The 24,282-nt window shown below is 41.1% G+C and overlaps 2 protein-coding genes across 5 annotated transcripts in view; one reads left to right on the top strand and one right to left on the bottom strand.

The window, feature by feature from the left end:
• Window positions 1–5,262, bottom strand: part of rptor (regulatory associated protein of MTOR, complex 1) — a 155,753-nt gene extending 150,491 nt beyond the window's left edge. For all 4 annotated transcript variants that reach the window (XM_017436846.3, XM_017436849.3, XM_017436848.3 and 1 more), the window contains exons 1-2: window positions 4,799–5,262; window positions 2,243–2,417 (exon numbers count right to left, since the gene is read on the bottom strand). In XM_017436846.3, coding sequence (XP_017292335.1) covers window positions 2,243–2,410 — 168 coding nt within the window. In that variant the 5' untranslated portion in view covers window positions 2,411–2,417; window positions 4,799–5,262. The remainder of the gene's footprint in view (window positions 1–2,242; window positions 2,418–4,798) is intronic.
• A 4,600-nt stretch (window positions 5,263–9,862) lies between these two features.
• LOC108248221 (neuronal pentraxin-1) lies at window positions 9,863–22,782 on the top strand. The gene is made up of 6 exons (XM_017436841.2): window positions 9,863–10,107; window positions 18,328–19,007; window positions 19,272–19,479; window positions 20,149–20,390; window positions 20,602–20,781; window positions 21,518–22,782. Exons 2-6 carry the CDS (start codon window positions 18,585–18,587, stop codon window positions 21,737–21,739), a joined length of 1,275 nt encoding a protein of 424 aa, XP_017292330.1. The 5' UTR covers window positions 9,863–10,107; window positions 18,328–18,584; the 3' UTR covers window positions 21,740–22,782.
• Window positions 22,783–24,282: the final 1,500 nt, after the last annotated feature.

The following is a 24,282-nucleotide window of genomic DNA, read 5'->3' as shown; positions in this document are numbered from 1 at the left end:
ATGAGAGTTCAAACACTCTGTGGCCATTCATGAGGGAAAGCTTTCAGGTTCCCCCTCAAAACGAAGCATAAAGTAACCTCCAGCAGAATGTAACGGTTTGGCTTTATAATAAAATGATTCGCCAGCATGACAGGTTGTTACACAAACCAAGCGTTCAGCTTCTGTATGTGGACATTTATGGTGTGTTTGCGATGTCACCAGGTGACTCTGAACCAATCCTAGCAATGAACAGATGCTTAGAACAAATCAATGCTTGGATGTGCTAAAACTTTCTCCAACTGAACAGAAACAAGACTGAAACTATTATCTTTGGACCTAAAGAGGAGCGATCAAGAGTCAGCGCGCAGCTTCGGGTATTACAGCTGAAAACTAGTGATCAGGCCCGAAACCTGGGTGTAGTAATGGACTCAGACCTGGACCTTAAGGGAGACGTAAAAACAGATACAAAGTTGGCTTTCTACCACCTGAAGAACATCTCCAGAATTAAAGGACTAATGTCACAACAAGACCTGGAGAAAATTATGCTCGCATTCATCTTTAGTCGTCTCGATTACTGCAACAGCGTCTTCACAGGTCTGCCAAAAAACTCAATCAGACAGCTGCAGCAGCTGCTCGTGTTCTCACTAAGACCAGAAAAATAGAGCCCATCACCCCGGTTTTAAAGTCATTACACCGGCTCCCTGTAGCTCAGAGAATAGACTTTAAAATACTTCTATTAGTTTATAAATCACTGAACGGATTAAAGACTTATTATCGTCGTATCAACCCTCCAGAACACTCAGATCTTCTGGTTCTGGTCTACTTTGTATCCCCAGAACCAGAACCAAACATGGAGAAGCAGCTTTCAGTTTCTATGCACCATCAATCTGGAACAAACTGCAAAACAGCCGAAACACTAAATTCCTTTAAATCAAGGCTGAAAACTTACCTGTTCAGTTGCTCTGAACAAAATATTATTAAAATATTATTAGAACATTAGTGTTTTTTGTTTTTTTTGGATGATCGTAATGTAATTCTACTGATGTTTTATTATGTAAAGCACTTTGAATGCCTTGCTGCTGAAATGTGCTATACAAATAAATTTTTACTTACTTTTTACTTGTGTTCAATTTGAACTAGAAAGAAATTAAAACAGGAAACGTCACACAAAGTTGGAAACTAACTTTGTTCCAGTAAAGCTTGAGTGATGACAGCTGCAGTGATAAACTATTTTTCCCACTTTTGTAAGTTTGAATTTCAGTTATTCAGTTGCATTTATAGAACCGTTCAACCTTCAGTTGTGAACATGTTGCTGAAATGTCTGAATGCACAAAAAGCAGCTCAACAACTTGTTTTCGGTGCACATCGCTAATAAGTTCCGACTTTCCAGTTAATATAAGTATGAAATCACGTTAAACCTCAGATTTTTCCTGAGAATCAAACTGCTTCTGATGCACATGTGCTGATATCCACGGCTCTTTGTGAAAAAGACTGAGGCTTCGTCCGAACAAACACGGAGAGGACGACGGCGTATCGCGACGATTACTGATCCTCTGAGGTGCTGATGGATGGACTTTGTTCCTGTAAACACAAACCGTTTCTCCCAGCTTCGGGACTTACAGTGAGAAGGCAAACAAACATTTCCCAACATGTCAAACATTTGCTTTAAGCTTGATGCAACAACTCATTTTATCCAGAAATCCACTAAAAGGTTCAGATTTTGAAGCGAATCTGCACCATCTTAGGGCATCTTTCAATATTTCCAAGTTCCCTCCCCAACCAGACAGAAAATGTTCATAATTCATGATTATTTCAAGGTAAATTTTCAAAAGTCAACTCAGCAACTTCTTTAAAAAAAAGCACTGTAGTTTTAATACTAGTTCCAGATGAAACTATGCATTTGTCAACTGAATCACGTATTTGCAGCAAATGTAATGTGCGTGAGGAATTTACTGTGAGGATCCAGTCAAACAGGTTGTTTTGCTGATATTCATCTTTTTTCAGTAAAAAAAAAAATGGAAATCTGGGACACACAAAATATCTGAGGCTCCACAGATGATTTGATCTTTTCAGGCAATGAATAGAAAACCAGATTAAATGAGATGAATACTTCACATTATTAGAAATTATTTCTGATGCCAAAATGGGACAGGAAGTCTGAGGTAATAATTTAGCAAACGCGATCAACTGTTTCACACTTCCTGTTTTCTAAGTTTCTCTTCTCCCGGGAGATATCTGAAAAAGAAACAAGATGAAGGTTTACCCTGTCCTTCATCCTCCAGCTCTGCGCCAAAGCCTTGGAGCCCTCGATCTTCTCCAGGTGTCTCTTCTTCATGAAGGCCAGCGGAAGCTTCCAGTCGTTCATGTCGGCCTCCTCTTCCTCGGCGAGGCCCACGGCCGGCGAGTGGAGCAAGTCTGAGTCCATTTTCATCAGGGCCCTGCAGGGAGGCAACGGCAGACCTGATGACTTTCTGACGCCACAGCGACAAAAACAAAAAATCACAGACAGATCGAAATACAAAGAGTTAACTCTGTTAGCAAAATATCTCCTGAACCAGGGGATGGATTTAAATGACGTTCTCAGAAAGTAATCACTAGATGTCTAAGGTTAATTAACTTATCAAGTAATTAAAGTTAGCCCCATTCCATCACATTTAATCAACATTAGCAAACAGATAAATGACCATAACTCAGTTAATTTTACAGATGTTGAGCTAAACGATGGTGTGGTAGTAGCTGAGAGTCATCCCCAACTCACAGTGCTAACAGATCATATGAGATCTTCATTCCTTTAAAGAATGAGAGTTTAATTCATTTTGTTTAGTTGTAAAGACACAGATACTTATTATTAACGATCATCGTCCAACATAGTATTTTTAGCCGAAGCTAATTTGCGAAGCGTGTTTCCATGTGGGCCTTTAGTTGCATAAAATACTTTAAAAATAGCTTAAAATGCAGACAGAATAAAATAAAACATCACACTTAAGATCAGGCATAAAATGCTAAATAAATACCACAACCCAGTGAAGAGGGTGGCGGTTATTCACGGCTACAGAGCTGGAGCTCATGGAGAATCTGATTTAGCTTTTATTTAAAATTAAGTTCTGCAGGAACAGAAAACGCAGTTTGTCCCAAAGAGGTTTTACGTAAAAGGAGGAGCCGAGGAACCTGACACCGAACCAGAACTTCTCTTTTAATTCACTTAAAATACGCAGAGAATTCTGGGTAATATCACTTCACAGCGTTTCAGGTTTTGTCAGAATTACGACCCTCTGGTTATCCTGTTAAACTTGTTTACTCCTCGTCTGATCACATAAATAGTTCCTAACTTTTATTGAAAGTTTACATCAATATTTTAAATTTCTGGCTTCCGTTGTCAAAATTAAAACACAGATTTTGTAAGAAAATTGGGACTCAAATGAGATAAAAAATGAAGTTGATTTTGAGTATTTTTAAATTATCAACAGAATATAAAGTCCAGAACTAAATAAGATTTTGTCAGAATCGTTTCTCTTCCACCACAAATTATCTACATTTAAAGAAGAGTCTTTAACATTTAAGACCAAGTTACAGGATTGCAGTATGACTGATTATTTAATCACAATTGTTATTTGCCATTACATGAATAATAATTTACTGTCACCTAAACTTTACAGCCTGAAACAGTCGTGTTTCTTTTTGCAGAAGTGATTCCATCAGCGAACGTGCCGTCTGCACACAAACACAGCATTTCTGCACAAAAGTCAGCAAAGTGAAATCAGGAAGATCCCGGAGACGTTTAAATAAAGACGTTTCTGTTTTTCATCTGATGACGACGACTGCGGCTCATGTTTAAAAAGAAAAAACCCACAACAGCTGAAACGAATCTGTAAAGCATCTCGTTGCTAGAAGCTTCATTTTCCGGTATAACAATGATCCAAACGCAGCGCTGAGGCAGCAAAAGCTTAAAAAACATGCAATGGAAGATTATCAGTCAATGATTATCCTCAGCCCCAAACATGACTGAAGCTGGAAGGAAACATCTGGAGCAAAAGGCAGCGAACGTCCAAAGAAAAGAAAACTGTGATACAATTATTTTAAAGCTAAATTACCTCTCAGAAGCTAAATGAGTGATTCGGTTAAATTAGGATTTTTGGCTCCGAATGGGAGAAATTACAGAAACCGGTGTGTCTGTGGCTTCGGAGGAAATTTAATTCAAGTTATTCTAAATTTGTGTTGAGTTTTGGGGCAGATAAAGAGCGAAAACCACAGTCTGTGTAAATACATCTGACTGTTATCCAAAGCAGGGGTCAGGACCCCACTGTGGGCCACAAAACATCATGTCGGGGTCCTGAAGTCAAACTAAATTAAAACAAAAATTCTACCAACATATTTTTGTTACAGAATACAAAAACAATGATTATAAGTAAGCAAGCTATTTGCCCTTATTTATTTACTTTTTTTAGCAATGTTAGTTCTACAAACAAAGAACAAAAACTTGGAGAGTTTAGTGATTTCTGAGGATGGAAGCTGGGTAATAAACATCTGTATGGACTGAAATATGATGTTTCACTTCATGTTTTAATGGACTGCTGCACCTAATTCTCATTTTTTTATATAACAGTAAAGAAGAGACGGGCGGCTGGGGGCTTTAGCATTTTATGGTTCAGGTTTTTTGCACCTGTAGTCCTGATTTTTTGACTTCCTGAGGTGTCTGCAGCAGCCGGATAACCGGACAGCTGCCACACTGCGGGGTTAAACGCTTTCCGTGCAGACTGCGAAACTACCCGAGCGCAGACGGCGCAGATGTGCAGAAATGGCGCTAATCGCAGATGCAGACCTTGTCGGTGCTGCGGGATGATCGACCCGGGCTGGGGAAGCTGCTCTCCGTCTCCGGACGATGACAGACACGGTGGCGCAGATGATCCGGGTCAGGAAGGTGTAGGGCAGCGTCCACAGCCGGTACAGGAGGTTGAAGCCGTCAAAGTGCGCCGGAGGAGTGTGTCTGCAGGGGAACGTGCGGCTCCTCTCCCCGCGGCTCTTCGCTATGGGAAGGAGCAGGAGACGAGGCCCATCTTCGCACGGACTCTCTGCCACAGCCACGCCAACACACGGACCAGCTCGGCCGTAACGGGGCTCCCGCCGTGTCCTCCCGCTAACCTCCGGCCCTGGGAGCCGATTCGGTCCGACGGCGTCCACGGAAAGCGCGCGCGGAGCCGAGAATTTCTCCCGAGAGCCACAGCTTCAGCACTTCGGCAAGGGCGCAGCCATGTTGGGTTGGACCCAGAATGCACTGAAGCTGCCGTGTGACGTCATCGCCGCTGCTTCCGGTTACACACCAAAATATAAACACGCGCCAGGCACGCGCGCGCGCGCAAACACGCACCTCATGAAATAAATTAAACTAACATGTTTTTACACAATTATTCCAGAATTAAAACTTATGACGTAACATGAAAAATGGGTTTTTAATTAAAACATAAATAAATAAACTTTCTGATTATTTGCAATAATAACCGTTTTAATATATTACAGATCGCAGTTTATTTTATTAAAGCAATTCCATGATTAAATACATAATTCAATTCAAGTTTGATTTAAAAAATATAAACAAAATTTCAATATAATACAAAATCAGTTATAATCTATTTTAACAGAACTATTTTAGGATTAAATACTAGTTTAATGATTTGGTGTAAAAAAATGGTATTTATCAATATATTGCAATCATTTTTGCAATAAACTGCAATAATATTAATCATAATCTATTTTATACAACAACTGCATGATTAATACATCATAAAGGTGTTGATTTTGTATTAATTTTAAAAGTTTATGATTGTAAAATAAACTGGATATTCCATTTTCCTGACAGATTCAGCCTCTAAAATCCTCTTTTTATCCCTACTCCTCTTACTGACCTGCTGCTAATTAACCTAATTAGTTGTAAAATGCTCCTCCAGCTGTTTTTTTTTATTCGTACCACTAACTTTTACAGCCTTTTGTTGCCCCTGGAACAACTTTTTGAGATGTGTTGCTGTCATAAAATTCAAAATTATCTTATTTTTACTAAAACATTGCACCATGTCTTAGTTTTAACATTTGATATGTATACCAGGCTCCACTGTGAATAAAATATGGGTTTATGAGATTTGTAAAGGATTGATTCTGTTTTTATTTACATTTCACAGAACATCCCATCTTTTTCAGAATTGGAGTTGTTTGTTTTTACATCAAACTTTATCTCAACAACTCAGTCTAAGAAAGATTTAATACACACATCTTAGAATGAATAAATGACACAGATATTACTTATTATAATGATGTTTTTGTTACTGCTGAGAACATTCTCCTTTATTTGAAGGAAACAGCTGCTTGCCGGTGCTAAAACACGCTGTCATCTTTTCAATCATTAAATCAAACCACTGATGATATACAAATCTCTTCAGGGACAATAAACCGAGGTTGTTCTTGTTCAACCAAACAACAGAGTTTGATGTACACAGGATTGTTTTTCTCAGAACCTGCATGAGTCAAGTGAACAAAGCGTCCAGCATCATTTGCTGTTGAGCCTCACACTCATTTTCTCGAACAGCAGGAGCCAAAGGTTTGTTTTTCAAAAGAAGAGAAAAGCTGGTTCCATCTGTCCACCGGTTCCGACTCTAACAGACTTCATGTATTCAGTCGATCAGGACTTCACTGAGAGCTGTTTAACTGTGGAAGTACAATCAACATGTTTACCAGTTTGCTCTGGGTCAATAAAGAAATTTACTCTGAGGCCATGATGGATTTAATTAAGCACAACACGGCCTGTCTTAGGCACAAACGACAGCGCAGCTCTGAGATGACTAACAGCTTTCTTTGGGCTGTCGGCTCATCAGAAAACATGAAAATGTGGCACCAGATGGATGAAGCATAAAAATATCCCCTCTCGCTGCATCCGCCAGCGCAGGAATCCTTCCAGCGGCCTCTTGGCTTGGCTCTAATGGCGCCGGAGCAATCTGGCATGTAAGAAACTCATAGGTGCATCTGACTGAATTTGTTCCCCTCCTGGCCTCGGTGTCTGCTGCAGGTGGAAAACAATTCAATCTGTTGGATGTGATAGAGGTTGGGACCCTGGGATGGCTGAAAGGGAACAAAGAGGAGGAGAAAGAGGAGTTTCATCTTCCTCATCCTCAGGAAACAGGACAGGCTGGATGCTGGGAGCCTCGTCTAAATAAAAGGCTGAGCTCTCCTGGAAGCAATGAATATTACCCACCGCCTTTCAAGCCAGAGTTTTAAACTAAAATTGACGTTATAGCTTTCTTGATCAAACCTTTAAAGTAACATTATTTCTTACACATCCATCCATCCTTTCTGGGTCACGGGGGCGATGGTGATGCTTGGAGAATGAGCTCTGAAAGACTCTCAGCTACTACCACACCAAGTTTTAGCTCAATATCTATAAAATCCACTGAGGGAGAGGGCTAATGTTAATTAGCTCTGATGGCCATTTTAAATTGGGTTGACTAGATGTAGATGTGCAACCATTAATTAGTTTCTGAAAGTTATATTTCAGTGTTTCATGAGATATTTTGCTAACAGACAGAGTTGGCACCAACAGTTGATGCCTAGGCTTTAAGCAAAGATGTTGCCCTTTAAATATATGTTGGTGATGACTCTCAGCTACTACCACACCAAGTTTCAACTCAATATCTGTAAAGTTTGCTGTGTTATCTGCATCTTAGTTGTTGTTTTAAGGTCATTCGACTGTGGCAGCCATCTTAAATTTGATTGGCTCGAATGTTAATCAGCTGCAGAGGTTTGATTATTTCCTGAAAGTTTCATTAAAATCCGTCCAGTGGTTCATGAGATATTTTGCTAACAGACAGAAAGCGAGGCGAGTGATAAATGCATGTACTCAGTCAGGCCGGTGAGGAAGCAGCGCTGTCATGCGATCCTCCGGTGGGATACAGACAAGCAGAGACAAAGAGCTGTAATAAACTATCAATCTTTCAGTCTGCGGGATCATATTTATAGAAAACATTTAGACTCAGCCCTTTTCTTTCAACTCTGTCATAAATCAGGATCAACAAGCAGTAAAATGTTTTGGATCAAAACAGTAAGAACATCAGGGTTTGTGTGTTTATTTACATCTGTTTTTAATATTCTGAGTCTTTTTTTAAAGGTCAGAAACTAAAGAAACAAACAAACAAAGGCCAGCCTTAATCTCGCCTCCCACTGGTGTTCCTAAAGCAGATTCAGATGAATCAAACCTGCCGCAGTGATTGATGCTTAACGATGAGAAGGATTCGGTCTCCGAGGGGCTCATCTGAAAGCGGCGGCCTTCATAACTAACACTGAAGGTTAACTGAGGATATAAATTATTATTACATCGAGTCGTGAAACTTCAACAACAATGCTTCTGATTGCTGCAGCGTGATCTTAAAGCTGACGTGTGGATGAATGTTTTGGGAGTTGATCAAACACGAGTGCTTTTTTTTTATGCCAGCAGCAGAATGAAGCTGAGCTGCAGCCTGGAAGCAGAATGTCACAGTTTGTCTGTTTTGTTGTGCTCGACTTTGCATTTTGTTTTTTAGTTTCTTAAACTGCTTTAATGTTTTGTTAAAGTCTTCTACCTGATTTGGACTGATCTTGTTTTCATTACTGTCACTATCACCATCCGGTCTCTTACAAAGCTGTAACTCTGTCCCTTTGCAGCAGAAAATTATCTTAAATCTCTGTTAAGAAAGGCAGCGGGTGATATGCATTCCTTAAAGGAAAGCTAGGCTCTTCAGTCTGTCTCTTTTAAGTCTGACAGTTTAGTTGCAGAGAAACTGTTTGAACAAAGTCTAACTCACTGCTCCTCTGCTTACAGTGAATAAAACCAAAAGGCTTTTATAATTTGTCTAACTCATAAATAAACAACTTAAAATGTGCAAAAAGGAATAAAAGAATTCCTGTATTAAAGAAGAACTAGAAATAAAGTCTCAAAGCTAAATTTTATGATGCAGCTTCTTGAATTTGTCGATAGGTTTCTCCTTGAGGGAATGCATATCGCCCGCCTGAACACTCTTTGTGCTGGTGATGACTCCCAACTACTACCACACCAGTTCTTATCTCGGTATCATTAAAACTGACTGAGTTATAGCCATTTTTGTGTTTGCTAAGGTCGATTAGCTGCAGCAGCCATCTTGAAACTGACTAATTGACTCCAGCAGTTAATCAGCCGTAGATGTACATCCAATGATGAGTTTCTGAGAGTTTCATTAAAATTCATCCAGTGGTCAATGAGATAAATAAACAAACAGATCATTATGGTCGCAGCAGGTGACAACTAAAACAAAAGCAGAGAAAGACGACTTTATAGAAGCTTGAAAAGCAGCAGCTTCTTACTAACGCAGACTGACAGGATGATCAACAGCCTCTTACGCAGGTTCCTGTTCATGGATGACAGGATGCAGGCGTCATCGAGCGCACGTCTTCGTCCTTTTAGTGTTGATCAATATGAAACAACGTGACAGCCAGTCAGCTGAATGACAGTTGGTCCATGATGAGTGGATCCATGATGGGTAATTTAACGTGATATATTCAGAGAGATTAGATGGCAAAAAAAAAACAAGTGAAGGTAAAACAACAAGGAGTGATTCATCATTTTCTGGATATCTACTGGATTAAACTGAATGGACAACATGATGAGATGCTCACATGTAGATTTAATAAAGGCAGAGAGAAGGTGAGGAAGAGGAGGCAGATGAGAGCCTGTTGACTGTGACCTTGGGAGTTTTTGAAGTGAAGGCTCCAATCACGGCGATGTTCTCTGTGTTTGACAAAGCAGGAAGTGAAGGGCTTTTGTTGCACACGGCCCGTGATGAGCTCTCAGGCGCCGTCCCTCAGAGAAGAGCGGAGCAAAATGTTCACACTCATTAACTGAACGAGCTCACACTCAGAACAGGAGGTGAATCAACGCCGAGCAGCTGCTGTGGTTCACCTTCCCCAAAACACCGAGAGGTGTGGGGGTGTTGTGAAGAGCCAAGGTGTGAGAGCGAACCTCTCCAGCTGACTGAGGCGGCTTTGTTTCGAGAAAGGACAGGAAACACTCAGAATTAGTGTAACAAAGTCCTGCAAGTGGATTCAACGATGACACCTGAGGCCAACAAAGCAGTTCAGGTGAGGATTTTAGATTTTAATAAAGATTGTTGCAGTTTAATCAATCCCAAACAGCAGAGAGACTGAGCTGCACTCAGGTGTGAAATGTTAAAAAAACGTTAAAGGAGTACTTCTTAAGAAAGGTTGTGTAGAGTTGGTATGAGCAGCCAGTATCATACCTGCAGCAGAGAGCAGTCGGTGTTTCAGTTTGTAATCAGGAAGAAATTCATTCAGGAGCAGCTGCAACAAAACCACAACAATCTGGAAAGAAACCACATTTTTCTATAAAAATACAGTGTGAACGCTGAGCACTGCAAGACTGAAACGGAGTTATTAAAGCTGAAAGAAGCCAAACATTAGCTAAATGCTAAAAGCAGCAAAACGCTAGCTAACCATTAAAAGTGTACAGTTAGGTGTGGCAGCCAGAATGCTGCTTGATTTGGAGAATAGTGACAAATAAAACCCTTGAATAAATGAAACCTAACAGGTGTAAAAATTCCTAAAATCTCATCGTAAAGCTGAGCTCAGACATCATAAAAAAGCCTGTGAACTTTACGCTTCTTTATTATTCACTAGCAGATCCCTTCCTCTCCCTGTGGTGTTAATAAATGTGTCCTATAACACCAGGATCATCAAACTGTTTAAACATTATACATTATTTAAATCTTAGAAAAATCTACACAAAACTAATCTTTAAAAAAATGTGCTTTAATTTACTGCAGATGAAAACATTTACTGGGGCACTTTATATCCTTTCTTTCCTTTTAAAATATAAGAACAAGAAGTTAGGTTTCTTTTCATTATAAAAGAATATAGCAGGGGTTTTTATTTTATTTTTATTTTTGCTGTTTTTCATTCTCTTCGCCAACAAAGAAGCCTGAAGAGTAAAAATGTCCTCCATGCTCTTTCCCTCCTCGGTAAACTGGGTTCACTTTGGGCTTACTTAAAATTTAATCTCTGTTTGGGTAAAATAACCCCCGGATGCTGCGGGGCCGCTGCAGAGAAAGTGGGATTTTACAAGGAGACACTTTGACCACTTGATGTAATTGAGAGGGGAGATGCTGAGAGCCCACGCTGCCTATTTCCACCGCAGACTCTCCTCCTTTACAGGGTTTCATCTTCACGGCGTTATTGAGTCCTAAAACACACCTGCTCCCACGGAGCAGCGGCCTCGCTCTGCTGCTAAACGCCAAGCGCCTCGACCCGTCTGGGAAACTGCTGCTCCATTATGGCACCGTATAACATTTATGAGGACTTCTTTTCATGGATGAAGCCTCTGCACACCTGAAAACGGATCTAATTCAATGATACGTTAGCTCCAGAGACACAACAACAAACAGTGATCATTTGAAAAGTAGAGACTGAAGAAAAAAAACTAAATTCTTTAAAGGAATGCATGTCAACCACCACCATCTTTCATGACAGAGTATTTGAAGTTCAATATGAAAAGGAACAGAGATATAGCAGTTTTAGCCAAATTCCTGAAAATATAAAACATGCAATCTAAGATATTTTGCTAACAGACAAACAAGGTTGAATCCAAGGTTTTAAGCACACACGTTGTGCTCAATGTATCTGTTGAGGAAGGTGCTCGGCTACTACCACAACAAAATTTAGCTCAATATCTGTAAATTTGGCTGAGTTATAGCTATTTTTATGTTTGCTAAATTTGAATAGCTGTGGCAGCCATCTTCAATCGAGTCGACTCCAACAGCTAATCAGTTGTAGATGGACATTCATTGATTATTTTCTGAAACTTTCATTAAACTCCATCCTGTGGTTCATGAGATATTTTGCTAACAGACAGACTGAGTTCACTCCAGTGGTTATTGGAAAAATTAGTTGGTGCTCAGAATAAAAGTGGAGGATTATTCTCAGCTACTACCACAGCAAAGTTTAGCTCAATATCTGTAAAATGAACTGAATTATATTTTTTATGTGTTTAAGTTAATTTTGCTGTGATCACACACAGATGGGAGCAAAAACATTATCGCCCTGACGTCACCTTCAGCTCCAGGTGATAAAATCTCAGAACTGAAAGTTCAAACATGCATGTTTTTCGTGTTAAAGAAAAATGTCCATATTTGCATTTAAATTAAACACTTTAAGGTGTTCTTCAAACAGGAAATTAAAGTTTACAGATAAAATGATTCAAATGATTCCTCTGTGGGGTCTTTTATCTGCGGAGCAAACAGTTCAACAAAACCCAGGAAAACCGCTGAGATTTCTTCTCATTTGGAACATTTTCTCTGTCCAAACCGGGTTCAGGAAGTCCGCCCTGCATGCACCCGGGTCTGAGCGTGTGCAGATACTCTGGAGGTACTCTGTAATCCGATTACTCTGCTCCCCTGGTGTTTGTCTGATGAAGAACTGATGTAGCACCGAGGAGAAACTCGTGACTTCTGCCTGCATGTTTGAGTTCATTGATTATCAGGATTTTACTTCAAACATTGTTCTGTTTTCATTATATTAAATTAATCTTTTCCTAAGATGCTGTCATTTAAACTTTTTTTTGATCAGTTTTCCCTTTTCATCTTTAATGTTGTGCTAATTTTGTGCGAATTTTCCTGACAAATTAGTATTTTCTCCTTTTGTTAATCACACAAAAAGCCCCTTAAATGGCATTTAATTTGACTGAATGTTGATTGCTTCTTTTGATTGAATTTTACCAAATACTGGCCTTCCAGCTGAGGAACTCTGGAGTCAGAGTTTTAGAAGTTTAATCATTTTAAGTTTTAATGAAAACTGAAATGACTTGAATGAAAATATCAAAAAATGCCAACAAATGGTATTCTGAACTCACAAACTGCTGCGTTCCTGTTCCTGACTTTTATAATCACCAAATGCCTGTTTTGCATTTTATCAGACTGGATTATTTATATTTCATAGAAATCAAATTATATGAATCTATTATAAGACTTTTAACACCACATCATGGTGACAGTAAACACCTGATTCCCGACTTCGAGCATCATTCAAACACTTTTTAAAAAACACAATAAATAAACTGCTAGGATTAAAGATGTTTGAATATTTATAATTAAAAACTGAAAGTTGTTTAATCCCATTCTGTATACATGTCCAGATGCAGGTGGATGAAATCACAGTTATCCAGAGGATTTTTACACCACAGCTCATTCCGAATATTGTGCTTTAACATCTCGTTTAAAGCTACAATAAAACTGAGTGTTTTAATAAGGATGGAAGTGACGTGGATCTGGTTGTCTTCAGCCACCAGATCTCATTTTTATTCTCATTTTGTCCCTAGTTTGGCTCCAAACCTGCAGAGTTGGAGGCTTAATGAAGAAAATGTTGTCTCTGGAGGAAATCCAACACAAACAGCTTGAAGAACGGCGCTGTTGTTTCCAAAAGTGTTAATGTCCGGACTTTGGAGAGTTATGATGAGATCAGCTGAGTGCCAGACGTAATGCAGAACACCATTTATATCACTTTGGGTTTTATTAGGAGAACTAGGCATCAATAAAACTATTTCAGACTCAAACCTCAAGTCATTTCCTCCTGAAACTCATGCAGACAGGAAATATCAGCTGGAGGTAGATCGTTATCACCCGCAGCAGAAGGTGAAAGACAGCGTCTGTGTTTGTCTGTATGTTAGCAAAATATCTTATGAATCACTGAACAGATTTTAATACAACTTTCAGAACATAAAAACTGGGTTGATGTCTACAACTGATTAATGTTTTGAGCCCAATTAAAGATGGCTGCCGCAGCTATCCACCTTAGGAAGCACAATAAAGCCTACGCCTCAGACAGTTTTACAGATAATGAGCCATGGTTATGGTGTGGTAGTTCCCAACTTAAACGCTGAGCCATAAATGATCATGTGAGATATATTTTTTAAACTCTGGCATTACCTCTTGAAGCAAACCTTGTCCGTCTGTTAGCAAAATATCCCATAAACCACTGGTCAGATTTTATTGAGACTCTGAGAAAGTACATACTCTGGAGTGAAGATGGCCACACAGCCAACTGACCTTAGAAAACACAAACATGGCTATAATTTTGTTATTTTTACAGATACTGATCTAAAATTTGGCATGGTAGTAGTGTGATATGTCACATTATCCCCTGAGACTGTGCTTAATAATTTTATTTTTAAAATTTGACTAAAACGGTCATGTGAGCCATGAAAGGTGCTGGGCGATATGCATTCATTTAAGGAATGCCAGGACTTTAAATTCATGTGTGTTTCTGGGAGAAACTGATGAGACTGAGAGGCTACTTCCGTCTCACGTTCTCATGCGGTCCCTGGTGGGAACCCATGCAGAGCGGCAGATTACTCCGCAGCACAGGAGTTCCGTTAGACAACCCCCTCCTGACTCCCCCTTCATCATCTCCCCCGTCTGAGCAGAGACGGTTGGAACGGAGACATCGAGGCGGCTGCAGAGACGGTGAAGCTTCAGTTATCTGTCTCCATCCTCAGAGGTCAGAGGTGAAGTGTACGCCGAGGGAAGCCTGGACAGAGTGGGGAACTTAATAAACTTTAGAGATCGGAAGTACAATTTCTGTCCAAACAAAAGCAGGAAAACAGTCTGGGACCCAGATCCTGCAGAGTCCGTGGTGCCTGAGCTCAGCAGCTGTCCTCACATCGTTGTTCTGAGAGTTTTACAGTAAAACTTCACCACCAGACCTGGATCTCTTTCACACACGCTGGAAAAATAAGCAAGCAGAAAGGAGCCAGAGAGTGGAAGGCTTATCTGTCTCTGCCATTAGAGAGTGGGTTCTATTATAAAGCTCTGCATTATTCAGTGAGCTTCACAGACTGATCATTATGGATTTGAGCCCCTGGAGGAGTCCGGCTCGCTGCTTGGTGCTTCGTAGGCAAAATTCTGTCCGTGCTTTAGAATAAAACCAAGTTAAGCTGAGTGTTTCTGTACCTGTCGGTTTGTCACTACTGTCAGATCTAAACTTGCTTTGTCCAAACTGAGGTTGCTCAGAAAGCTACCTCCAACAGGTAAGACAACATTTGTTCCTAACGTTTCCACAGAACCTCACTTCCAGGCATCCCAGAATGCTCGCTGCAGTTTTTTTTTTTTTTTTTTTTTTTTTAAGCTTAGGGGAAACCGTTTGGAGTCCAGTTAATGCAGCACTTTTTTTTGGCAGAAACGTGGTGAGAATGAGAGGAAACATGTTGAACATATGGTGCTGCAGCCTCCTTTTTACTGCCCGGAACAGGAGCTGAATATTAAACAGATGTATGTGGCTCCTCTCCTCTCCTCCTCCTGTGTGTGAGGTGCCTCTCAGTGGGAGGCAATGCCTTGGTTCATCATTAAGTTGTGCTCAACAGAAGCTTTAAAACCTGCCCAACATGAAAGATGTCCTCCTCGATCCGCTGCCTCCCCGACTACGAGCGCTAAAAACTGCTCAGTCTTTAATGTGCAGATGAAATCAGGAGAATCTGCCCCATGCCTGTCCTCAGACTCACCAATTACACCCTGCCATTAAACATTTGTTCCCGCCACCGTTTGTCGCCTTCAGCGTGACACCTTCCTGATTACAACGCTTTGGGTCGATAATTAAACAAATCACAGCGAACTGCTGGGTCAGTTTTCAGCCCACGTGCACAAGTCTGATTGCTGCCTCCAGAAACGCACCTGAGGAAGAAGGTTTCATTTGCAGCGCGGAGTGTTACGCAGCGCTCTGACGCGTTAGAGGAGTTGTCTCAGAGCTGGAGGAGAAAACAGCAAACCTGAGATTTTTCTGTTCTTCTGCGACACAACATGAGACTAACTCATCTCGCAGGGAACTCTCAGGAAAGAAGGCGCATTGTTTAGATATAAATGTATTCCACTGCAACATGTTTCTATTTTACAACGCCAATCCTAAAAGGTTGGGCCGTTGTATAAAATTTAAATTAAAACAAAATAGAATGATCTGCAAATCTCATAAACCCACATTTTATTCAGAATGGAACACAGTAAACAAATCAAATGTCGAAACTTAGAAATTGAACAATTTTTAGGAAAAAATAAGGTAATTTTGAAACTGATGGCTGCAACACTTCACAAGTAGTTCCAGCTCCATGTTTCCTACACTGAAGCATCTCCTCTTCTCCTCCCATCAGTCTGTAAACATCTGGACCTGAGGAGAGCAGCTGCTGGAGGTTTTAGAGGGAATGTTGTCCCATTCTGTCTGTTCAACAGTCCTGGATGGGAGCAGATGTTGCTCTAAAACCTTTCCAGAGGCACTAATGCACCCCCATACCATCAGAGAGGCAGGCTGACCTCAGAACAGTTCTCCTCTTTGGTCCAGAGGAGACACATCTGTTCACATCTGGCTTCTTCTTTGCCTGATAGAGCTTTAAGCAGCGTTTGTGGACGGCACGGTGAACTGATCGCCAACATCCAGCCTTGACCTTTGACCTCAGAGGTTTCTGCAGGTTCTTCAGTTCTTTGACGATGATATGAACTGTAGATGATGGTAAATTCAAATTCTTCCTAATTTCATCTTGAGGAACTTTATTCTGAAAGTGTTCCACTAATTTTAGATTTAGTTTCTCTCAGCCTGGTGAACCTCTGCCCATCTTTACTTCTGACAGATTCAGCCTCTAAAATGCTTTTTTTTTTATCCCCAGTCCTCTGACCGACCTGTTGCTAATTAACCTAATTAGATGTAAATTGCTCCTCCAGCTGTTTCTGATTCGTTTTGCTCACTTTTACAGCCTTTTGTTGCCCCTGGAACAACTTCTTTGAGATGTGTTTCAGCCATAAAATTCAAAATGCCCTTCATTTCATCAAAAAATGATACATCTTCTTAGTTTCAACATTTGATATGTTTGTTTTGCTTCACTGTGAATAAAATACTGGTTTATGAGATCTGGTTTTATTTATATTTTACATAACATTCAAATTTTGTCAGGACTGGCAGGTTATACAGACATTTATGTATCCCTTCTCTGATATGTTTGTGTCTAACTTTCAGTAGTTCGTAGTGGTTTTGATTAGTATAAATAAATATCTCTTTTTATTGTCTTTTAGGGGAAACGTTGCTCATGATGATGCATTCTGTTCATTCCTCTGTGTGTTCAGCCTCTCCCCTCGGTCCGCTGCTGAGCTCTCCCCTCGCTGGGTGTCTCATTTATTAATACCTGAGCCAGAGGGGGGGGGGAGTTACATAAGAGTCTGTTTAATTATTTGGAAACATGTGCCTTTCCTTTTAGCGCCTCTGCTCGTGTAGTGGTGAGATTTAACATGACTGCTGCCGGCATCTCTCTGCGCTCTGAGAAACCTCAAAGTCCTGCAGAAATCTGAGCTGCCTGATTTACCGTAAAACCGCCTCAGAGGCGCGAGCAGATTTCCTGAAACACTTGTTGTTGTTGGATTCAGGTGGGAGAGAGTCGCACAGAAATGTGGGGTTGTGTTGTGGACTCAGCCTGTGGGACAGACAGATCTGAAGGATGGAGGAGAGAGAAGCTCCGGGTCGTTTAAGGTGGACTGATGAGTTCATAACATGAACAAACAAAATTATTTAAGCATATATAACACCTCTGGGTGAAACAAGCGACAGGTGGGGTTTATTTCTCATGAATGTAACATAAAGAAAACGAATCTTTCCTGTAAAATGTTGAAAGGTTTTACTGGAGTTTTGAGTGTTTGTTATTTTATTATAGTTAATAAAAACCTTCTTTCTTTCTCTTTTTGTCATATACTTTGAATACCTTCTTTTAAGAAGAAGTTATATTTTATAGTCATTTTAAAATCCTTGACACATATCTGTAGACCTAAAATGAAAAAAAAAATCTATTTGACAGTTTAAATTTTATTATATAAAGTATTTTAAAGGTTTTTCTAGCTTGAGTGTTCAATTATGAAGTAAAACTTTATCAAGTAAATCATTTTATGAAGTAAATCTTTATAATGAACTTATCTTTATGTCACTTGAAGATTATATTTTGAGGACTACACATTTAACATATTAATTGATGTTTTAGAGCTGTTTTTGTTTAAATGTGACTTGTATTTTTGGTTAATTTGATTTAAGACTTTACCTAAAAGGTCTTTTTGCTTCACTGCAGTTTTATTTTTATTATTTTGTTTTATTGTGACGTTGGACTAAATAAATGGTGAATTATAAAACAGAAACCAAATCAATTAAACAGCCTTGAGCTTATCTGTCAGGGTGTGTTTTCTTATTGAAAGCAGTGATTGAATACATCTTCTTCACCCGTGAGGGATTTATTAAAGACATTTTCTCTTTCTTTCTCTACATCTGATTTTTCAGACCTTCTCGCGCTCCCTGGATGAGGAGAAATGGCTCAGAGATCTCTGAGTACGACCTTAAATAGTCGTCTGTAGGTGTAGCAGGAGCGGCTGCCCCCCCTCCCTCAGTGATGCAGTGAATCTGCGCTGTTTTCTCCGCTATATAAAGGCGCAGCGCAGCAGCGCCGCACAGCTTCAGAGGACAGCTCCGTGGTGCTGAAGGCGCGCGCGCTCACACTCTCTCACACTCAGCCGTCAGCTGCGACTCGTGACCGGACCATGGAAGGATCCTCGTGGAAACTTTTCCTGCTCTCCTGCCTGCTCGTGGCCGCGCGCAGCTCCGCGCAGGACTTCGGACAGACGCAGTTTATTTGCACGTCGGTGCCCAAAGATGTGGACTTGTGCACGGCTTCGATGCAGAACAGCGGGCCGGCGGAGGACCTGAAGACCACCATCATGCAGCTGCGGGAGACCGTGCTGCAACAGAAGGAGACCATCGTGAACCAGAAGGAGACAATCAAGGAGCTAACGTCCAAGCTGAGCCGCTGTGAGAGCCAGAGCCTCCCGGTGGGGGTGGCCCCCGGCGGCAGGCGGCCGGGGGCCAAGAACACCATGGGGGATGTATCCCGGGGCACCGCGGACACGCTGGCCCAGCTGGGACAGACTTTACAGACCCTCAAACAGAGACTGGAGAACCTGGAGGTAGGAAAGGCGCTCTGAGGGGGTCAAAGGTTAATGAACGAGTTAATCAGACCGAAGGTTAAAAGTCTAAAAATGTTGGAGCTTCATGCTCTCACTCCGCTTTCCCTGACAGTCTGAGACACGCATCGCGTAGAGCAGACTGTTAATCCCAGGAATAGGCTCAGATTTTCAGTTTTTAATGAAGTTGAGAGGTGTTTTTTCTGAAGAATTGTAACTTTTGCCGGTCCTCCTGTAACCCAGTGTGTGTCCCTCTGTCCGCTGCAGCAGTACAGCCGGGGGAACGGTACCGCGCAGGCGAACAGCCTGAAGGACCTGCTGCAGAACAAGATAGACGACATGGAGAAGCAGGTTCTGTCCCGGGTCAACACGCTGGAGGAGAGCAAACCGGGCTCGAAGAACGACACCGACCAGCGGAACCGGGTGGAGTCCACCCTCACCTCCCTGCACCACCGGATCTCAGACCTGGAGAAAGGTGCGTTTGGATTCCAGTGCGCGCGGAACTTCTGCTTGTTTTTTGCGCCTTTGAGTGCGGCTCTGCGGGGTTTTTAAGCCACGTCAGGTGCAGCTGTTTGTTGGTTTCCGAACTCGGGACTGTTTCAGGGGAAGAAAGAGTGCTACAGAACCCGCGAGGCTTTATTGTGCCGCAGCCGTCATGTTGCGCAAAGATCTGAAGGAGGAGGAAGAGCAGCTGCATCGCTGCATATCTGTGAACCTGTTGGCTGCGTTCATGTTTGTTTTTACTGGCAAAGACTCAAAATATATGAACTAAAATATGTAAAAAAAAAAAAAAAAAGATCTTTACTGCAGAGGCAGAGAAACTTTGAAGGGCGTGCCTTCATATGGAAGCAGTTCAGGATTTTAACACGTGCAAATGCGCGTGCTTATTAAAAGGGAGGAGAGAGGAATGTTATGCATCTGCAAAAATCTGAAAACTGTAGCTGAAAATGATCTAAACAGAGATATGAATATAATTTCAAAGCACTTGTTTATTTCCATTAAAACCATTAAAGCAATTATGGAAAGAAATGAGCATTTTTCCAGAAATGCTTTCTTATATAAATGCTTTCTTATATTCTGAATCTCTGAAAATATAAAACGAATGCAAAATAAACCGATAAGTCCTCATTTATTCAATATGCAGGGAAAGACAGCCGGCCGACTGATGAGTTCCAGCTGACCTTCCCTCTGAGAACCAATTACATGTACGCCAAAGCCAAGAGGAGCCTTCCTGAGATGTACTCCTTCAGCGTGTGTCTGTGGATCAAATCCAACGCCTCACCTGGGGTGGGGACGCCGTTCTCCTACGCCGTCCCGGGTCAGGCCAACGAGCTGGTGCTGATAGAGTGGGGGAACAACCCCATGGAGTTCCTCATCAATGATAAGGTAATGATAAACTCAGAGTCATGCATGTAGAACCATCTGCAGAGGACTGATAAACAGCTTCGTTGCTCTGATTGGATGAGTCAGAAAAGAGGTGCCAAGGTGTTCAGAAGAAGTGATTTTTTTCAGGAGGAAACATTTAAGCTGTGGATTTCTCAGGCAGGGCTTTTAAATCAGACCACAATGAGACACTTATCAGATATCACCTCTGCAGGTTGCAAAGCTGCCGTTTCTCATCAATGACGGGAAGTGGCACCACCTCTGCATCACGTGGACCACTCGTGACGGGATGTGGGAGGCCTTTCAGGATGGAGTGATGCGGGGCAACGGGGAGAACCTGGCACCGTACCACCCCATCAAACCGGACGGAGTGCTGGTCCTGGGACAGGAGCAGGTGGAAACTCGTTTATTTTTATATCACTCACAGGCAGCTTTTGGACACAATCCTCAACTAATTATCCTTTTCATTTTGGAGGAAGATTAGAGGTGGAGATATTTGCGTAACGAGACTGTTGGGACTCCTCTTAAAGGTGGCCAGTTAAGGTTCAACAGTCTAATTAGGGTGTTAGTTGGAGTGTTTATCGTCCATTCAGTCTGCTTTTGGAAAGAGAAACACAAGTGAAGACTTAATTTCACCGTGAGAAGTTGCACAAAGATGTAGAAGGCAGACTTTTAAATTAGCACCAGGGAAATTAGTATCGGACTTCAGTAATGAAAGAAAACATGTCCTTTAACTCAAGTGGTTGCCTTTCTAAATAGTTTTTTTCCACTTTAACTTTAATGGTTGCTTTTCTGAATAGGTTTTCTAATAGCAAAATGTTCTAAAATAATACCACTTTCAACAAAATGATAAAGATGACCCGAATATTTCAACATGGTGTCTAATTCCAGGTTCTTGAGCGCCACAATCCTGCATGTTTTAGATGTTTCGATGCTCCAACACGCCTGATTCAATTTTGAATATAAGAGACTGCAAAATTAGTTAAATGGTTTTAATCTTTATGGCACAGTTTCCACTCCTCTTTAGTAAGCCACTTCAAACATCAGTAAGATGCAGGATTGTATCCCTTGATTGTGAGAATTAAAGGTTAGTTCTGATTGCGATGACCAACCCTTGTTTTGCTCCGCAGGACACGTTAGGCGGAGGCTTCGATGCGACGCAGGCCTACGTCGGCGAGCTCGCCAACCTAAACATCTGGAACAGGAAACTTTCTGTCAGCGAGATCTACAACTTGGCGACCTGCAACAGCAAAGCACTGGCCGGGAACGTCTTCTCCTGGACAGAGAGCAACATTGAAATATTTGGCGGAGCCACCAAATGGACCTTCGAGCCGTGCCGCTCGCTTAACTGAGCTGCAGCTCAGCTTTCATGGAAGAAAAAAAAGAGGCCTCTCTGTATTTTCCGAGCTTTTGTCGTTCCTGTCCTCATTCGTTAGAGACTTTCTGAGTTATCGGTAAGCTTAAGTCTGGGATTTATGTCCTTCTTAGTTATTCTTTGAGCAAAACAACATTTCTCACCTTTGAGGGGAAAACTATTTTATTCCCGTTTGGAGAAAATCTTGGTATCTGCGGTCCTTTCCCCCCGCCCCATTCTTGGATGTTCAGTTTGAAGCACACCTGAGCTTTTTGTTTGGCTTATTTTGTCTTGGACTGGCAGCTGGCAATCTGCGCCTTATGTTTCAACGATTCACAATCCAAGAGAGGAATTACATAACCCTCCCCTTCCTCCTGCCCCCCTTTCCCTCAGGAGTGTGGGAGATTACGCTGTCCATCCAATTCTTGTCAGTGTTTGGCGCTGTGAAGTGATGTCTGATGCGGTACAGCTCCTAACGACCCCCTGCCTCCCCCTCCTCCTCCTCCTCCGGATCTTGCACTGTGACTGAGAAAGAGGACACTGCAAAGGACGAAGGACACTGCAGAGTCAGCCTGTGGTACAAGTCGATCTGTAATCATTGTTCGCTTCAAGTGTTTCCGTGAGAATGTCGTGAACTTGCCAACATTGCTACGAAGCCTGGGTGCCTTGGGCTGGTGCAGAACTTCAGCACATCTGGTCTGTTTTCAGTTGCAAACTTAATGTTTACTGGTTTGTGTTTCTTTCTTCTCCTGAGCTGGGTTACTCGTTCTTCTCTCATTGGTAAATGTAATTTAATTCCGGTTTGTTAATCTGACATGATGATGTGTTTTTTGGCAGGTGTTTGTACTCCTCTGTATTAGGAATGTTCCAGTATCTGTAAAGTAACAGCATGACTGACAGAGTGCTGTGAAAGCTTTGTCCAAATCTGCTTTACTATCTTCTCTGGGTCCGGGTTTTTTACTGTATTGTTATAAGCTCTGAGCATGGCAAAACTGACAGATGAAGAATTTAATTTTTGTAATAAAAAATTGTGATACTAAATGTCACAGAGCATTCCTGGCTTTATGTGCATGAGAAATATGGGATAATAGGATTTTTTTAATGGTTCAAAGGCAGGAGGAGTGTGTTGAGAGGGATCCAGGAACACCGAGGGGTTGGCTGTTTGACGTCCCTTGAAACGAATAGTTTGGACTTTTTGAAACATTGCCGTGGAAATGTTAGGAACAATCAACATCTTACCTGCTGTAGGTAGTCTTTTTGAACAACCTCAGTTTGGAAGGGTTGAGTTTAAAGCTCGGCTCACTCTGATTGAGCTCGAGAAATCTGTCAGCTGTTGTGTTTTCCTCGATGACATCACTCTTTGTAGAATCAGCGTCTCGCGACTAAATATAGAAACAGCATTTTCAGAGCTAAAGCTGGCAGGAGTCCCTTCCAGCGGGAATGTCATTCTTTTTGCCAGAATAATCAAATAATGTGAAACTGGTGACAGCATGAAGGTTTCATCTCAGCTCAGACTAGCTGTTATTATATCAGGCTGGCTCATTTACAAAACAAAGTTTGCCATCTTAAAACACCTTTAACATTCACAATTTCCCAGGGTTTCATAGAAACATTGTTTTATAAACATTTGCATGATGTTTAGTTTTACATTCTGCTGTTATTCCTGCAGAAATATTACAATGTTCCTGCTATGGACAGTTGTACCTGCAAAAAAACCCCACAGAATTTGATGTAAATAACCATAAAATGTTTATAAAATAGTTTTTTCATGAACAACTTTAACATTTTTTAATTTAAAGTTGTTTTAAGATGGCAGCAATCCACTTTTGGATTCTGTAAGATTAACTCGTTAATCTGACAGAATTAAGCTTTTTTTCCCAAATGTTTGTGTTGATTTTCATCCAGTACATAGAAGCAAACAGAACAAAACTGGACTTCTTCTCTTGTTTCCCAAAGATGTTTCTTTTGGATATGAGGCGAGAAGTCTTCAAGAAACAGGAGACGTTTTTTAAACCATTTTCTCCAAACTGAGGTTGTTCTAGGAGCTATCTACAACAGGTAACACATTAATTATTCATGAACCTTCCACAGAACCGCGCCTCAAAATGTGTAAATTATCTCTTTAAGCATAAATCAGCTGCTTTGTTGTTGCGGCTGCGAGCTGCAGAGGCAGCTGAAGGGAAAAAGTGCCTCGTCATTTAACAACGACCCAGTTAGAGAGAATGCAACCTAAACTAAAACTGCAGCTCCTTAAAGTCACCTTTTTATGATCCCTTCACTTGTTTTTCTGTTGTTTAGCTCAATCAGCTTTAATCACTGCTTCTTTGCAAGCATGTCTTTAATTTGAGGAACCATTTAAACCCTTTTAATCAAACACCAAGTGCCTCGATTTAAATTCAACCATCTTCAGCACCTAAAAGTTTGGCGCTGATCTGATGACAGAAATCAGCAGCCAGGCAAGTTTTGGATCATGTTTGATTGATTTGTGGATGAATTTGTGCTGTCACACTCACCATAAATAAACTGTCATTCAGCTCTAAA

Source organism: Kryptolebias marmoratus, linkage group LG3, assembly GCF_001649575.2.
Source record: "Kryptolebias marmoratus isolate JLee-2015 linkage group LG3, ASM164957v2, whole genome shotgun sequence".
Taxonomy (NCBI): domain Eukaryota; kingdom Metazoa; phylum Chordata; class Actinopteri; order Cyprinodontiformes; family Rivulidae; genus Kryptolebias; species Kryptolebias marmoratus.
The sequence above is the reverse complement of the archived record's forward strand: the minus strand, read 5'-3'. Positions and strand labels throughout refer to the sequence as shown.

Excerpts from the sequence above, each read along its gene's own strand:
- LOC108248221 (XM_017436841.2), top strand. The coding sequence starts at position 18,585 with ATGGAAGGATCCTCGTGGAAACTTTTCCTGCTCTCCTGCCTGCTCGTG. Across the intron at positions 19,480-20,148 it reads GATCTCAGACCTGGAGAAAG|GGAAAGACAGCCGGCCGACT; the intron begins GTGCGTTTGGAT and ends TTCAATATGCAG. Across the intron at positions 20,391-20,601 it reads AGTTCCTCATCAATGATAAG|GTTGCAAAGCTGCCGTTTCT; the intron begins GTAATGATAAAC and ends TCACCTCTGCAG.